At 50.5% G+C, this 16,239-nt stretch overlaps 1 protein-coding gene across 5 annotated transcripts in view; it reads left to right on the top strand.

The window, feature by feature from the left end:
* Nucleotides 1–16,239, top strand: part of Arnt2 (aryl hydrocarbon receptor nuclear translocator 2) — a 176,156-nt gene that overhangs the window by 143,298 nt on the left and 16,619 nt on the right. For all 5 annotated transcript variants that reach the window (XM_004658245.3, XM_045145314.1, XM_045145313.1 and 2 more), the window contains 4 exons: nt 2,252–2,403; nt 10,677–10,749; nt 11,445–11,568; nt 14,711–14,810. In XM_004658245.3, coding sequence (XP_004658302.1) covers nt 2,252–2,403; nt 10,677–10,749; nt 11,445–11,568; nt 14,711–14,810 — 449 coding nt within the window. The remainder of the gene's footprint in view (nt 1–2,251; nt 2,404–10,676; nt 10,750–11,444; nt 11,569–14,710; nt 14,811–16,239) is intronic.

Below are 16,239 nucleotides of genomic sequence, written 5' to 3'. Positions count from 1 at the left end.
TGGGCCTGCGGCAGACTCTGTGGCACAGTTATCTGCAGTGCAGCCATCTCTCCTGCCCCTACTGGGTGGTGAGCACTTCGGCAGAAGGTTGCTGAGGTCAGTAGATCAGGGATCCAGCCCTCACTCTGACCTCCAAGGTATTGAGGCCACGGGAGAAGCATCTGGCAGCTTACTTTCTAGATGCACAAAATGCCACTGTGAGGGCTTCAAGGGATGACAGGTGAGGGACTGGCGCATCCCTTTTTCTCTTCTATATCCGTAGCTCCAGGGCCCAGCTTCGCACACAGGCAGGGTCTGCTGCTGGAATGGGAGACAGCTAAAATCTCTTTTACCCTCTCAGGCATCTCAGTTGGAAGAAACAGAAGGCTGTGCCCTCCATACCGCACTTCACGATGCAGAGGGTATTGGTCTGGATTTGGTGTGGACAGAGAACCTCTTAGGCCCCTGTGCCTACTGGCTGGGGAGGTATATGGCCTTGATCTCTAGCTCCTATGAGGGAAGGGCCAAGTTCATGTTGGGAGGCAGAATAAGCATGAGACATTGTCCTCACCCCGTGTCAGGTCACCCTTCTCCCTTATGATCACAGAGGAGACTTATGTCCTCCTCCAGCTTTGTGTGGTTGAATAGTCACTCAGGATTTCCTCCAGGGGTCTTGCCTCACACTCTGAACTAAGGCTCTGCTTGCCTCTGCCCAGGGGCAGTGTGGAAGGTGGGCGTTCACCTGACTGCTTCGGCTCCAGCCGGAGCCCTGTTGAGCCATGCAGCCAGCTTGGAAGGTGTGCTCTGGGTGTCTGTTCCATGCCAAGCACTGTACTTGACCATGAGTGGCCCCGGTGACCAAGGTGTCCCTGTCTGGTGTGTAAACGATCTGCTAGAGATCACATTACACCCAATAAGAAGTAGCCACAACTACAGTAGGTGCTAGAAAGGGACTCTGATCTTACAAGGCCCTGGAACCAGACCCTGCTCATATCGATGGCCAGTTGGGTGGTCAGTCACTCACATAGAAGTCCTGTAGACGTGGGGTCTGGGAACGTGGGACTGTGCACGCCTGCAGAGGACCTGTGATCTCCATAGCTTGTCCCAGAGGATAATCCCAGCCAGGCCTGATGTGCCAGTGATTCCTGGCTTTCCTCCTCTTCCCATCTGCACTTCAGCAGTGGGACCCACATGGTCCCTTCTGCATGTAGACAGCGTGCCTTTGGGGTATGTGTGCATGCACAGGGCCGAGCTGTGTCACCAGGGAGACAAGCTTGTGATGTGGCCGTAAGAACTTGGCTACTGGGCTGGAGAGATGGCTTAGTGGTTAAGCGCTTGCCTGTGAAGCCTAAGGACCCTAGTTCAAAGCTCCATTTCCCAAGACCCATGGTGGCCAGATGCACAAGGGGGCACATGCATCTGGAGTTTGTTTGCAGTGGCTGGAGGCCCTGGCATGCCCATTCTCTCTCTCTCTCCTCTCTCTCTCTCTCTCTCTCTCTCTCTCTCTCTCTGCTGCTGCTGCTGCTCTCAAATAAATAAATAAAAATAAACAAAATTTAAAAGAAAAGAACTTGGCTCCTGTCCTTGCCTTGCCACCGAAGTTGTCTGGTAATTGGGAGTTTAATATTGGAGAACTTGTCATCTGTAAATAGTGAGGTCGCCTCTTTCAGCTCTTGCTGGCATGTGCCGGAAGGTGTCCATTCGAAAGTATGTTGGAGACCATACTTCAGTATAGAAGTAGTGACAAATCGATGCACACAAATAAATAATGCATACCAGTTTATTCTTCCACCTCCTTCCAGAGAGTTTACCGACTCCATCTTACAATGTTAAACAGAGGTTAAAATTTTTATATGAGTGATGAAGAAATATGCACACGATACATTGTAGCTGTGTCCCACCCCCACACACACACCACCACCACCACCACCTCCCCCCCCCCCCGTGAGATAGTGCCTCGAAGCCCAAAGTACCTTAGCAGCTGAGGAAAAAGAGAGAAACATGAATTTCGGGTGTTTTCATAATCTGATCTGTATCCACTAAATTGAAAGTCCTTTGATAAAGCAGGCACTGACTACAGTTGGCATCTCACACAAGGGTGGCATAGTGACCCAAATCCGGTGGCTCATCTCAAGGGGAAGCAGACAGAGGTGAGCTGAGCTGTCCCCCTCACCGCGGCTGTCACTCCGAGTCTCCCCGTCTCTATGAAGCTCTGCGCCCCGCGGTGCCTCTCCCTCCTCCCGCTGACTTCCTCCTGCACATGTTTTCGCAGGTGGTGAAGCTGAAAGGCCAGGTGCTGTCCGTCATGTACCGGTTCCGCACCAAGAACCGGGAGTGGCTGCTGACCCGCACCAGCAGTTTCACCTTCCAGAACCCCTACTCGGACGAGATCGAGTACGTCATCTGCACCAACACCAACGTCAAGTACGTGCTCCGGCTGGGCCCCTAGATCCTTTGTTGAGGCTCCTTCCCCCCTTCATTTGGAAACCTCCGCAGGGTGAAGGAGCACGTCTAAGGACACTGTGGGTCCCCACTGCTCTGGGGTTCATTCCTCCCATGATCCTCTTCATTTCCCTCTCCAGAGAGCTGAGCCCCCTCCCCCTCAGGTCAGGGTTCCTCAGTCCCTGCTCCGTCCTCTTCCTCCTGAGCACTTACCCCAGTGGAGTCAGTCCCACTCTGCCTGGTTTCTTGGTCCTGCTGATGCTGAGGCTGGAAGAAGTAGACCAGGCCTCTTGCAGCTCTGGGTGAGAGCAGGTGGCTTGAGGTGACACTGCCGACAGGTCTGGATGCTTCCCTGCCTGTTCCCTGTGCGAGGCCGCTCCGCATGCCGTGTATCCCACGGAGCTGTCAGCTGAACACCTGGGCTCTCATCTGGGTCCTGCCACCCCCTAGCTGTGTGATCATGAATAGACCGCTTCCTCTCATAACCTTCCTAGTCTGTGGAGTGGGGTGCTGGCTTATCCTCCCTGGGGTCAGGCTTGGGGCTGTGGGTCGGATGCTGTGCTCAGCACCAGGCCCGATGAACACGCCTGTGAGCAGGCCATCTTCTCCCTGAGTCAAGGGAGCACGCACGTGCCTGACTGAAGACACTTTGATTTGTGACTTTTTCACCTTAACCATGGCGTGAAAGTGATGGGTATTCGGTGAAAAGAAATACTTTGAACTTTAAATATGGACCCTCTCCCGGGCTAGCAACTTGTGTGTGGAACGGTTGTTGAGATGCTGGGCAGTGATGGCAGCTGCTGCTCCCCCTCAGCCACGTAACCTCAGCCACACACTGCATTGCTAAGCTCGATGTACCCTGTTAGGGAGACTGGTATGCTTGTAACTGATAGTATTACCCACTTATTCTGACTTCATCAGAATGTAACCCTGGCATAACCTGAAGGGCATCTGTACCCATCAAGGAACCAGTACATACAAGACCTGGGGACAAAAGAATGTTTCAGCAAGTACAAACACCGGAAGTCATGTGTGGGGTGTTAAAATGCGGGGTGAGGCTGGCATGCTGAAGACTGTCTTCCTGTCTGTTCATCGAGGTCACTGGCACTCGTGCACCTCTATTTTCCCAGGTTTAGCAGGGGTCGGCTTGAACCCACAAGCTCCTCATGCCCATCTTCTGATGCCTTTCCTCAGCAGCCTTTCCGGGCACTGAGCCTCTCCAGAGGATCCTCCCCAAGGCTTTAAAATAGTGCTGATCGTAGAGGACCCTCGCCTTCCCATGTACCAGAAAGTCCTCTCCTGCCCAGCCTAGCTAAGCCACTGTTAGTTGCCCCTTTTAGTTCCTTTCTAGACTGGCTTTCACCACAGCCTGCTCAAGGTGTTTTTCCAGCAGCCACCGGCATCCCAGGTGGGACACAGGCCTTGTGCTCCCTGGTGCTCCCTCCCGCGCTGTTGGCTCGACTAGCTCTCCTTCCAGTGGTCTAGGTACGTCCTCCCTTTCTGCACCTGATACAGCAGTCGGAGTCCTGTCTTCCACCTCCATCCGCTGGCCAACACTAAATGGAGAAGGAAGAAACACGAGCAGTCACAGGTCAAGGTCGATAAAAAGTTGATCTTGGGGGCTGAAGAGATGGCTCAGCAGTTAAGGCTCTTGCTTGCAAAGCTTAAGGGCTCAAGTCCAATTCCCCAGCGCCCATGTAAAGCCAGATGCACAAGGTGGCTAATGAATCTGGAGTTCATTTGCAGTGGTTAGAGGCCCTCGCGTGCCCATTCTCCCTCTCAGATAAATAAACATTAAAATATTTTTAAAAGGTGATCTCATCTTTTTAAATATCTGGGTTTTGTTTTGTTTTATCTTATTTTTGTGAGAGAGAGTGAGTGGGAGCATCAGTGCCTTCAGCCTGCTGCAAACGAACTCCAGGCCCGTGCGCCCCCTTGTGGCGCATTGCGACATTGTGCACTTGCATCACTGTGTGTTTGGCTACGTGGGATCTGGAGATTTAGAACATGAGTCCTTGAGCTTCACAGGCAAGTGACTTAACTAAACTGTTTCTCCAACCCTAACTATCTGAATTTTAAAGCAATCAAATGAGGGTGCTCTATTTTCCACCATCTCCCAACATAAAGGGCATTTTACTCAGGGAGCAGAGAGGCGCCCCTGAGTACCACAGATCTGGTCCTAAGCCTGATGAAAATGAGGAAGGTTAAGAGATGGAAGTAGAACCTGACCTTGGGGCTTAGGCTTCTCTAGCTGCTGCTGTGTGTAGGAGATTGGTAAGGTATGGAAGATGGTGGGCAAGCCTCTCTCAGACACTTATTGGACAGGAGCTGACAGGTACCTGTTGCCCTGATGGGACCTTGATACAGGGCAGGAGAGCAAGCAGGAGGGCGATGCCAACCTGACCCGCTTAACACCTATCCGCAAACCCTATCTCTGTCCACAGTCTCTTATCTCCCATAATGGCCTCACTCCAGCTGATCCAGGCTCTCTGTGCTGGAAGGCTGGAAATGGACAAGCGAGTCAACCACTCAGAATCACAGAAACTGTTTTAAAACTTTCTCCCTTTGGATGCCAATGAGTTGGCTGGGTCTTGGCGAGGACCATCTCCTCTCAGGCTCCCGCCCGGTGCTTTTTCCTCTATCTCTCTTGGCTTCTTCTCCACACGAGTCTGCGTGTACGTGCCTGCACGCAGCAGAGGCTCTGGGGCTGTCAGCCATCTGTGAATGAGGCTGTTTCTTAAGCTTTTAGGTCTGTGCCTTGATGACAAGCTCAAGTCCCACCTGTTTGCAAAGCCACTTCTGCGCAAGTCTGGGCCATTCCCTCTTACATGACAGGTGTGGCTCCTGGCTAGGGGACCCAGCAGCAGAATAGACCGAAGCTCCCTTTTGCGGAAGCTTTTAGCATTTTTAAGTTTCTCATCATTGTTCATTCACCTCTAAACCTTGTATAGGCTTTGGTCAGCAGAGTTAAACACTGTGTTACAAGCACAGGTACAGAACTCTATCCCTGAAAGCCTAATGCTTGGACTCCAAATTCCCGGGAGATCATGGGATGGGGCAGACAGGACACAGAGGAATCAGGGGACAAACTGGTCCTCTGGGGCCTGGGGAAGCATACCCAGGAAGCAGCCCTGATGGGGAGCCTGCAACCATCCTTCTCTGAAAGCCAGGCCCCCTGAGGATTTGCTTGTGTTTCTGAAAGCCAGGCAGTGCTGACAAAGCAGAAAAGCCTATACGCCAGGGAGATGCCCGCATGTGGCCTTGGGCTCATTGCCCTCAGCTGCTCTGGGAGGCTGCACGGATCAGAAAGCCCCGGGGACATAAATGGTTGGCATTGCTTCTGATGCAGAGGTTCAGTCCAAGTGTGATGTGGTTGAAAAGCTCACTGTGGACGGTAGAGGGCAGTGGTGACCACGCGTGTGAGCAGGCCAGCCCTTTGTCTTGAATTGGTGAGTTTGGATTTTCCGGCACTGACAGGCTTGTTATAGAAAGATCCACGACGCGATGTGCTGTACTTGAGGAGGGAGGGAGTTGCAAGCTCAGTTGCCTTCAGTCAAGACCATCCAAGAGAAGCTTCCTGAAGAAGTCAAGCATTGACTGTTTTTAGCATTTGCATGAAGCTGCTGAAAAGTCTCTTTTTCACCCCTGAGGCCTGACTGCTCTGTTCCGTCCACACTGGAGGGAAGCCCAGGAAATCCAGACCAGGGTAGTGCACCTGTTGTGATCTTGATCCATGCCGGGTCTCAGGGTTTGGGGGTCACACTTTCAGAGAGCAGTGGGCTATCGGAACGCTAGTCATTTGTGTGTTTTTTACATTTGCCCAGTTTAGATCCTAGACTTCCTTAATTTTTCACCTCTCTTCAGCGAGTGGCTCACAGTCATGGCTGTGAGCCTGCTGGGGTCAAACCTCTGTTCCTGGGAGAGCATCAGTCCAGATTTCCATAAGAGAAGGGCTTCATGTGTGAGTTGTGGGTAAGAAGGCTCCTGCGATGTGCGAGTACATGGATGCATGGACACGGGTGTGTGCATTCATGGGTGTGTATGCGTCTGAATGCGTGTGTACGTGTGTACATGTATGTTATATGTGTTTTGTGCATGTGTGTGTCTGTGTTGTAATGGCTGCATGGGTTCTTACGTCCATCCTCTCCAAGCTGATTCCTCATCACCTGTTTTCAGTGAGGGCTGGTAGTGGTTACCTGCTTGGCAGTAAATGAAAGGCACAGAGAATGTGTGTGTGCAGGAGGAGGCAGAGCAAGGTTATAGGCATGGTCCCTGCAGAGCTTTGAGAACAAACCCTTGCCCCCAGTGCCTGGCGATGCATTCCCAGGAGGCGGCCTTCTGTGGGACTGGAAGCAAAGTCACCATCCTCCTCTGACCCTGGCTGAGGTTTACTTGTTTCCTGAGAGTTGGGGTAGCAGCTCCAGATTAAAGCCACTGAGAGATGAGATGCACAATCACGAGCGCCAAACCTGAGAGGTAACCTATCCCTGCCTCAGTCTGCCCAGGACTCCAGCTCATAACCTTCTGTGGCCCACTGGAGTCCTCTGCTATCGACAGGTGACCATCACCTTCCATCAGCCCCTTGCTGAGCAATGCACAAGGCCCAGGGGATAATCCCTCTGAACAGCTGCAGAACGGCACTGCTCCATAACTGATTAAATAAATATCTAGTACCCAAAGCCCAGAGCACGTGGAGGCCTGATCCATGTATTTGATCCATGTGTTTGTCCATGGCGGCTCTTCAGAGCTCTCTGAGTCTGACTTGGGCTACTCCCAGATCCATTCACATGCTATCTCCAAAAGATAGCATGAGAAAGGCTCGCTCAGGCTAAGTAGAATCCTCTGTCCCAGGAACATCAGGGTGCATTGACAGCATGGGCCTGAAATCCACGGCAGGACGCCAGGCTAGGTGTGCAGGGTGGCTGGTTGTCAGCTATCTTTCCCGCACGAATGGAGGGCAGCTCGGGGCTGTGTTGGGAGCCCTTCTGTTGGTCCACACTCAGCCTGGCCAGTGCACTCACATGCAGGTGTACTTTACACTAGTGCCGTGAAGCGGCTGAGAAATCGCTCTCGGCCCCTGGTCAGGACAGGCGACCAAGACTCCTCATACCCCCCCTTTAGAGCTCAAGACACACTTAGAAATTCGAAGGCTGTGGAAGGGAGATGGTGATGTCTGGATGCCAGAAGGAAAGAGCACAGGATGCCACAGCTTAGCCTGCCACACCAAAGGCCTTATTATTCACTTCCCAGTAGAAGTAACGCGCCCTCACCTAAGAGTTTGGGAGGAATAAAGGTGAGAAACAAACCTCCAACCCAGTTCCGGGGTCCTCATGCACTTGTGCGAATGATGAGCACGTGCCCTTCTCCCCACAGCAGAGATCAGCGCCCAGATGTGCTGGGTGAGGGAGGAAGACCGGCCCTGATTCGTCACTCACCTAGGGCGCTGCCCCGAGTGGCCCTGTCCACTCTTTCTAGTCTGTCCAGCTGAATACAGATAGAAGTGGTGGTCATTCCTTACGATAACACTTGTGAGTTGAGTTTGGGGTCTGAGAAAGGAGTGAGAGAGCAGTCTACCCACCAAAACCAAGCCCGCAAGGAGCAGATCCTTTTCTCCTACCTCATGGCTGCAGCTGGGGTCTGACCGGCCCCAAGGCTCTGGAGTGGGCGGCCATGGCAGGGTCACCCCGGGACATGGGTAGTGTTTGTCTTGAGCTGGGGCAGAGGGACGAGCGCAGGGCCCACAGCCGTGGGTTTGAACCCGCTTGTCTTGTCACATTCTGGCTGTGTCACCCCGGTTCCATCACTTAGACGCTCTGAGCCTCGCCTTCTCCGTGTGCTCTGTAAGAATACGGCAAGGATGTGGAATGTCGGCCGGTGCTGGTGCCCAGCTTTGGTGCCCCGCCTTACATGCACACGCCAGTGACCGGCCAGTGAAACGCGAGGCGTTCTTTCGCCAGGCTGCCGTGAGCCCGAAGCAAAACAGTGCCAGCAAGTAAAATACGAAAGCAGAGCTGGACCCTTCTTTTCTACTCATGACCATATTGATCGTTCTTAGGTTATGTGAAAACGCCATAGTTTTCCTTTTTTGTTAATCCCCGCCCCCCCCCCCCCCCCCCCGAGGTAGGCTCTTACTCTAGCCCAGGCTGACCTGGAACTCGCTCCGTAGCCCCAGGCTGGCCTGAAACTCACGGCGATCGGTAGTCCTACCTCTGCCTCCTGAATGCTCGGATTAAAGATGTGTGCCATCATGCCTGGCTTGTTAGATATTGTTATTTAATTTGAAAAGACAGAGCATGGGAGCTCCAGGACCTTTTGCCGCTGCAGAGGAGCTCCAGGTGCATATGCCTCTTTGTGCGTCTGACTTTTCCATGTGTATTGAGAAATCAAACCCAATCGTGTAGGCTTTGCTGGCAAGTACCACTGAACCATCTCTATAGCCCTCAATCTATTTTCAAAAAAAAAATTTTTTTTTTCCTGCCCTTACTCTGTTGGTTGGAGGAGCTTGGGCTTAGATTGCCTGGTGGACATGGCAAGCTTCTGGCTTCCTCCTTTCCTTGTTCCTGGGCTCTCACACCATAGGCAGGACGCAGACCCCGTGCTTGCAGAGCTGCACTTGTCCCACGTGCATCACAGTCTGCCCTCACCACGCAGCCGGAGCCTGCCTGCTTGTCAGGCTGCCCTTGGAGACTCATCCCTACCGGGACGGGGACCTGGGAGGTCCTCAATCAGGAGAACAGGCGTTGGCGTGCATATCGCATTTGTCTCAGCACAGTGCACTGAACGAGTTGTCTGCCGGACCTTATTCTAAACTGCTGTGTCCTGATCCTCCCGCAGAGCCCCTCCCCTGGGGTGTTTAGAGCTCATGAGCCCTTTGCACTCTGCCACATCTTTGGTCTCTGAGTTGTGAGCCAAGCTAAAAAAAAACAAACAAAAAACCACTTTTTTATTGACAACTTCCATCATTATAGACAAACCATAATAATGCCCACCCCTCCTCCACTTTCCCCGTCACAAATCCACTCTCCATCCTATCCCCACCTCTGCTCAGTTGGTTTCTCTTTTATTTTGATGTCATCATCTTTCCCTCCTGTGACGAATGTCTACCTTCCAAGCGTTTGTTTCCGGAAACAGAACAGCCTGGGAAGGTGGGCAGAGCCAGGCACCTTGGAGCAGAGCCGTGCAGTCGGCTCCTGCTCAGCTGGAGGAGAGCTCCTCTGACCTAACTCTGACCTCCAGAGCTTCAAGAGTTTCCACGTCTCGATTTTAATGTGCAGGTGAAGAAACTACCATGAAAGAGTATGGGATCAAATGATGTCGTGCGTCCTGTGGGCACGTAGATGGGCATCGTTAAAAGCCAACTGCTTTTCTTGGCATTAACCAAGGGGGTTTCCTGATTTTGCTTTAAAAGCATTTTGTTTTTTAGTATGGTATCTTTTTACCCTGCATAAAGTGATACATCAAAACTTATTTTTGGAGCCAGGAGAGTTGGCATATATCTGTCATCCCAACACTTATGAAGCTGAAGCAGGAGGGTCAAGAGTTCTAGGCCAGCCTGAACAAGACTTTGTATCAAAAATAAAATGTTTTTCCAGAGCCAGGCATGGTGGCGCACGCCTTTAATCCCAACACATGGGAGGCAGAGGTAGGAGGATCACCGTGAGTTTGGGGCCACACTGAGACTACATAGTGAATTCCAGGTCAGCCTGGACTAGAGTGAGACCCTACCTTAAAAAACCAAAAAAAAAAAAAAAAAAAAAAAGCTTTTCTAGGGTGGAAAGATTGCTTAGTGGTTAAGGCACTTGCCTGCAAAACCAAAGGACCCAGGTTCAACTCTCCAGGACTCACCTAACAAGCCACATGCACAAGGTGACACATACGTCTGGAGTTCATTTGCAGTGGCTTGATGCCCTGGTGTGCTCCCTCTCTTTCTCTCTCTCTCTCTCTCTCTCTCTCTCTCTCTCTCCCTCTCCCTCTCCCTCTCCCTCTCTCCCCCCTCCCTCCCTGCCTCTTCCCCCTCCATCTCAAATAAATAAATAAAAATAAAAGAATTTTTAAAATTATTTTTTCCAAAGTTTGCTGTGGTAGTCTAAACTTGATACACAGGGCTTGGAGTAAAATATTTAAAAGTGGAAACCACTCGGAGACCCAGCGGGTGCTGGTAGTGTGATCTGGGGGAACATGGAGTTTGGCCTCCAGCTCCTTCCTGCCCCACTGTTCAGTCCCTTATAGCACTCTGTTGACTTCTTGTTTCACAGGCAACTTCAGCAGCAGCAGGCGGAACTGGAAGTGCACCAGAGGGATGGCTTGTCCTCATATGACTTATCTCAGGTGAACTTCTGGAAAATTCTTTCCCATTTGGAGCTGTCACCAGACTAACCTCTGCTCTGGTCTTAAGCACCCTCCCCCCCACTCTGTCCCATTCACCCTCCTGGTGCAAAGTACTCTGGCCCCATGGGGCTCTCCTTGCTGAAGGAGCTGTGAGGAGCCAAGGCCAGTGGAGATCCGGTAGTGAACTGAAGCAGGAGCATGGGTCAGGCCGTGTGGAGAATCTCCAGGGGCTGTGGGACATTGCAGAAGGCTTCACGTGAACCTCAGTCTCACCGGCTCAGGAGTTCCCTTTCCTTCTCTCATCTCCTCTGTGCTTTCCTCTCCCCCTCCCCTCTTTCTCTGCACCCTGCTTCTGGTAGCTGGCCATCAGAGAAACTGAAGACATGGGTCAGTACTTGACCTCCTTCCTAAATTAAGCTTATGTTCCCTCTCTCTGATAGTTACAGTACCTTGGCTCTTTTCTCTTTACCTTTAAGAAAATGGTGTGACTGGTATCCTTTATGTAATCCCTAGTTCACACCTCCCAAGGCTGTCTTTGATCTTCCTAAAATAGAAAAGCACCCACCCTGTGAAAATAGTCAATACTGAAATGCTGGCTCTTCCAGAGGGAGGGGCTTGCCTGCAGACAGCTGGTGACTCCTGGCCCATGTGCTCTGTGCCTCACTTGCGGATTGCTGCGGTGTTTGTGTCCTCAGGTCCCTGTCCCCAACCTTCCAGCTGGTGTTCACGAGGCCGGGAAGTCTGTGGAAAAGGCAGATGCGATCTTCTCCCAGGAGAGAGACCCCCGCTTTGCTGAGATGTTCGCAGGCATCAGTGCATGTAAGTGTCCAGACGACGTGGGACTGGGAGGCTGTTTACTGTTGCTTTCAGGCTGTTTGGAGACAGCCACGCTAGGTAAGGTAAGTGTTGGGTAACTGCCTTAGGCTACAAAGATAGCCCCTTGTACAGGGGTTAGGGTGGACCTCTGTATTCCTGCCCTTGCCAGTCTTTCCTGGTATCTCGTCTTTAAATAGCAAGGGGTGGCGCCAATGAACTCTACTAATTCTTTGTGCAGTGTGCTAGTTAAGACTTTCATCACTGTGACAAAATCCCTGAGGGAACAACTTATGGAGAGGAGGAAGGATTTATGTTGGCTCTTGGTTTCAGAAGTTTCAGTCCATGATTGGTTGACTCCATGTTTCTGGGCCTGTGGAGAAGCAGAACTTCTTGGTGGAAGGGTGTGGTGGGGAAGACCTGCTCAACTTCTGACAGATGAGAAGTAGGGGTGGGGGTCCTGGGGAATCAAAGCAAGGCCCATTGGCTTTGCAGGCAAGCACCTTAACCGCTAAGCCATCTCTCCAGCCCAGGACTGTGTTTTAAAATAAAAATATATAATCATAAAGAAAAATAAAAGCAATTCATGTTCCTACCACCTGAATATTGATATTTTTAACTTTTCAAGTATGCCTTGTTATTTTCAACAAGGATGTATTCTTTTTATATATAAAATTGAGCTGCTCCTGCCAGACAGCTTGCTCTTCTCTCATGACAATCCTTAGGAACAGATTTCCAGATCCCCAGACAAGCTGGAGCACTTTTGTCATCAGCGTGGACTCCATCTGGACATGACCACAGCTCTCTCGTGCATCCTGCATAGCAGGGCATCCATCCGCCTTCGTCAGCCCTGTCACAACAGAAGGTGGCAGCTCTAATTTAAGATGGTGTCTGAGCCTCTATGTCCGGCTGCCTCACTTTCCCACTCAGAGCTCCACTGTGGTTAGAAAACTATAAAATTTGGAAAGGTCTTTATTGGACCCAAAATTTAGGAAAAAAAGATTCCATTTTCATGTGGTCAAGAAGTTCTGCAGTATGGGATATTCCTGTAGTCAGGGTTAGTTGCGGGGAGAAAGCCGTTATTGCTGATAAGGACTGTTGGTATTGGAGGACAGCCTCGGCCCAGTCCTGCTAGGACGAGCAAGATGAAGATGGCTGGACGGCAGGGAAGACAGACAGGCCTCTGCATGCGTGGAATGGAACACTCCTCCAGTATGTTGGCAGGGCAGCAAACCTTCTGTCCCTCTTTTTTTTTTTTTTTTTTTTTTTTGAGGTAGGGTCTCACTCTAGCCCAGACTGACTTGAAATTCACTAAGTAGTCTCAGGGTGGCCTCGAACACACGGCGATCCACCTACCTCTGCCTCCGAGTTTACACCCCCAAGCCCGGCCTTCCATTCCTCTTGACTATGGCCTGAAGGCTCAGGAGGCCAGCACTAGGCCAGGGGCACCTTCTGCTGAAGAGGGAGTGGAGTCCAGTTGCCAAAACATAACAGGAAACAGAGCCCTCAGCACACCAAGGAAGCACTCTGTCAGTCACCCAAACTGTCAGTGTGTTACAGTGAGAGACAGGAGTGCTCCAAAAAGGCTTTTCTTCCTTGAAATAAACCCAAACGGCTAACCAGAGACCTGCTGCATCTTTGAGGAGTCCACTTAGGTTTTAATCTTATACACAGGTATCCAAATATCACAATAAAAGAGAAAGAAAAAGACAAAAGAACAGGCAAGGGATGCAATGAACACAGTCATGTTTTGGAAATGAGTTCTGTGAGAAAGAGGAGAAAGTTCAGAAAAACCTCCTGCAATTCTTTCCTGGGAATTCCAGAAGACAGTGTGCCCACCAACGAGCATGCTACTTGCCGTGGGAAAGCGGAGTTGAACCACGAGGGGTGAGGACAAAGCCAACCAGGAAGCAGAAATCCAAGCTGGCGAATCAGAAGGAAACAAGAATTTTCTCTAAGTGAGAAACTTGAGCCTTCTAACCGTGAAGCCAGGTTCTTCATGCTATCCATGGAAGTCAGATGAAAAATGGACTCACAATTAGTCCATCATCTGTTGCATTCACTTTTTTAAGGTTGAAAAAACACAGGGGAAATCCTGCACACATCAGTGTTGTGGCTCAAATGTGAGATGTCTACCACAGGCTCATGTGTTCGAACATTTAGTCACGGGCTAGTGGGAGATTGTAGAACCTCGAAGACTTAGGACCTTGTAGGGCAGAAGAGATGGGCTTGAGGGCTCCAGGCTGGCTCTGCAGTGGCCCAAGCTGACTTCCTTTGCTTCCTGACCTGCTACAATGTGAGCAAGCTTACCTAACACTTCCACCACCATAGACAGGAACCGTGTCTCCCATGAACTGACCACCACCATGAACGTCACCATGCCTTCCCCACCAGCAAACTGTCAACCAAAATAAGCCCTTCCTCCCTTTAGTCATAGCTGCCAGGTGTTTGGCCACAGAGAGAAGAAAAGTTAAAAAAAGAATTAACCTGTAAAGAAAAAATTTTAGTTCGATGTCTCCAAGGTACTAAATGTCAGAAATCTGGGAGTGAGACACAAGCAGAGAATCTGGAAGGAAAATATGTAACCCCACATTATTTCCTCCTATATGAAGCCAAACTGCCTTCACACACATATTCACTGTCTACTTATGCTCTCTGAAAAAAAAAAAACTGCAAGTGATTCTACTCTTTCAGAACATAAAACACAAGGACAGAGTGGCAGGTTAGCAAAGCAATGGTGGTGGTCAATAAAATTATTAACATCTACTTGACATTAATAGACAATTTTTCAGGACATACAAAAGATAGAATCTCAAGTCAGGTCAGCAAATATCTAGACATATTTTTGGCTGAGGCTAGGAAACAGACAAAAATTCCGCATGAGTATTGTATTTGAGTTCTCTAGAGGGTTAGAAGTCGTGTGTGTGTGTGTGTGTGTGTGTGTGTGTGTGTGTGGTCACCCAAGGAGTCGTGGACAACAGCCTGGTGCTCTTTCACATCAGGAAGCCCCAGAGTGGGGAGACGCAGAGGTAAAGACGAGGCTGCCCCACATGGGCCTCCCAAATTCCCATGCCCTGCCCTGTTCCACGGTGGCCACCATGGCTGCCGTGCGGGGGACCCTCACATGTGACTGTTTTGGTTTTCCTAGCGGACAAGAAGATGATGAGCTCAGCTTCGGCAGCTGGCACTCAGCAGATCTACTCCCAAGGAAGCCCGTTCCCCCCTGGGCACTCGGGCAAGGCTTTCAGGTAGGCACGGGGGTTGGGGGGGGGGGCGACGGGGGGAGCAGATCTGTAGGAAGAGGTCCAAGTGCTAGTGTGGGGTCTGGGAGCTGAGCTGAAGTCGGCCATTTTTGTTCGATGGGCCTGCTTTCCTTTCTTGTCCATGTTGCGGCTGTCCATCACCAGCCAGTGTGCGGGGGGGGGGGACACTATGGTCTGAGGCAAGTGCCCTACAAGGATGGGGGCCGGAAAATGTCCTCTGAAAGACAGTAGGAGGGGCGGAATGTTCAAGCTACATAACACGTATATATGAAAATGGCTCGGTGAGATCCATTACTTTGAGCCAGACATGGGGGCTCATGCCCATAGTCCCCGCATTTGAAAGGCTGAGGCAGGATTGCTGTGAGTTCAAGGTCAGCCTAGACTACACAGTGAGTATCAGCTAAAATGAAAACCTTGTCTCAAAATTTAAAAAAAAAAAAAACCCTTCTTTGTACAATTAATATATGCTGAGAAAAAGAAAGAAAAAAATCCTCTGAAGTAACATATTTGTCAGGGAGAAAATGGGAAAGGAACCTGTATGTTATATAAGGAATTGATTTGGGAAAATGGATATGGTTTATGAGCAATTGAACTTGCAGCACAATTTGTGAAGAGTCCAAGAGAATAGAAAAGGATTAGAGGGCTGGAGAGATGGCTTAGTGGTTTAGGCATTTGCCTGCAAAGCCAAAGGACCTCATTTCAATTCCCCAGGACCCATGTAAGCCAGGTGGTGCATGTGTCTGGAGTTTGTTTGCAGTGGCTGGAGGCCCTGACATGCCCATTCTCCCCCTTCTCCCCCCTCTCTCAAATAAATAAATAAACAAAAATTAGAATACAGTTTGTAAAAACATGGTCCAAAACCTGCCTTTCTTTCAACACCGGCCAATAGCCTGCTGGGATTAGACCCATCCCCTCTCACTGCATCTATTTCCAAGCCCCCAGCACCTGCTTTATAACAAGCCAGACCACGGAGACCAGAGGAAGGACCTGAAGCAGAAGCTGTCTGCCCTACCTTTTTCAATCTGCAGTGAGCTTTTAGTTAACATGGCCAAAAAAAAAAAAAAAAAAATCTTGGGGGTGGAGAGATGGCTTAGTGGTTAAAGTGCTTACTTGCAAAGCCAAAGGACCCAGGTTCAATTCCCCCAGGACCCACATAAGTCAGATGCACAAGGGGGTGCACGTGTCTGGAGTTCATTTGCAGTGGCTGGAGGCCCTGGTGTGCCTATTCTATTTCTTTCTCCCTCTCTCAAATAAATAAAAATAAAATGAATCTCCTGTACAGCAAGGACAGGGTCAGACTAGCCTTAAAGGGAATGCACAGGACAGGGACATAGCACGGTGACTGCAATGTTCACTGTGCCCACATGAAAAGCTGTGTTTAGAACGCGAGCACCCGTGTAAAATGTCGGGCGAG

Source organism: Jaculus jaculus, chromosome 3 (genome assembly GCF_020740685.1).
Source record: "Jaculus jaculus isolate mJacJac1 chromosome 3, mJacJac1.mat.Y.cur, whole genome shotgun sequence".
NCBI lineage: Eukaryota > Metazoa > Chordata > Mammalia > Rodentia > Dipodidae > Jaculus > Jaculus jaculus.
Note: the sequence above shows the minus strand (reverse complement) of the source record. Positions and strands in the feature narration are given on the sequence as shown.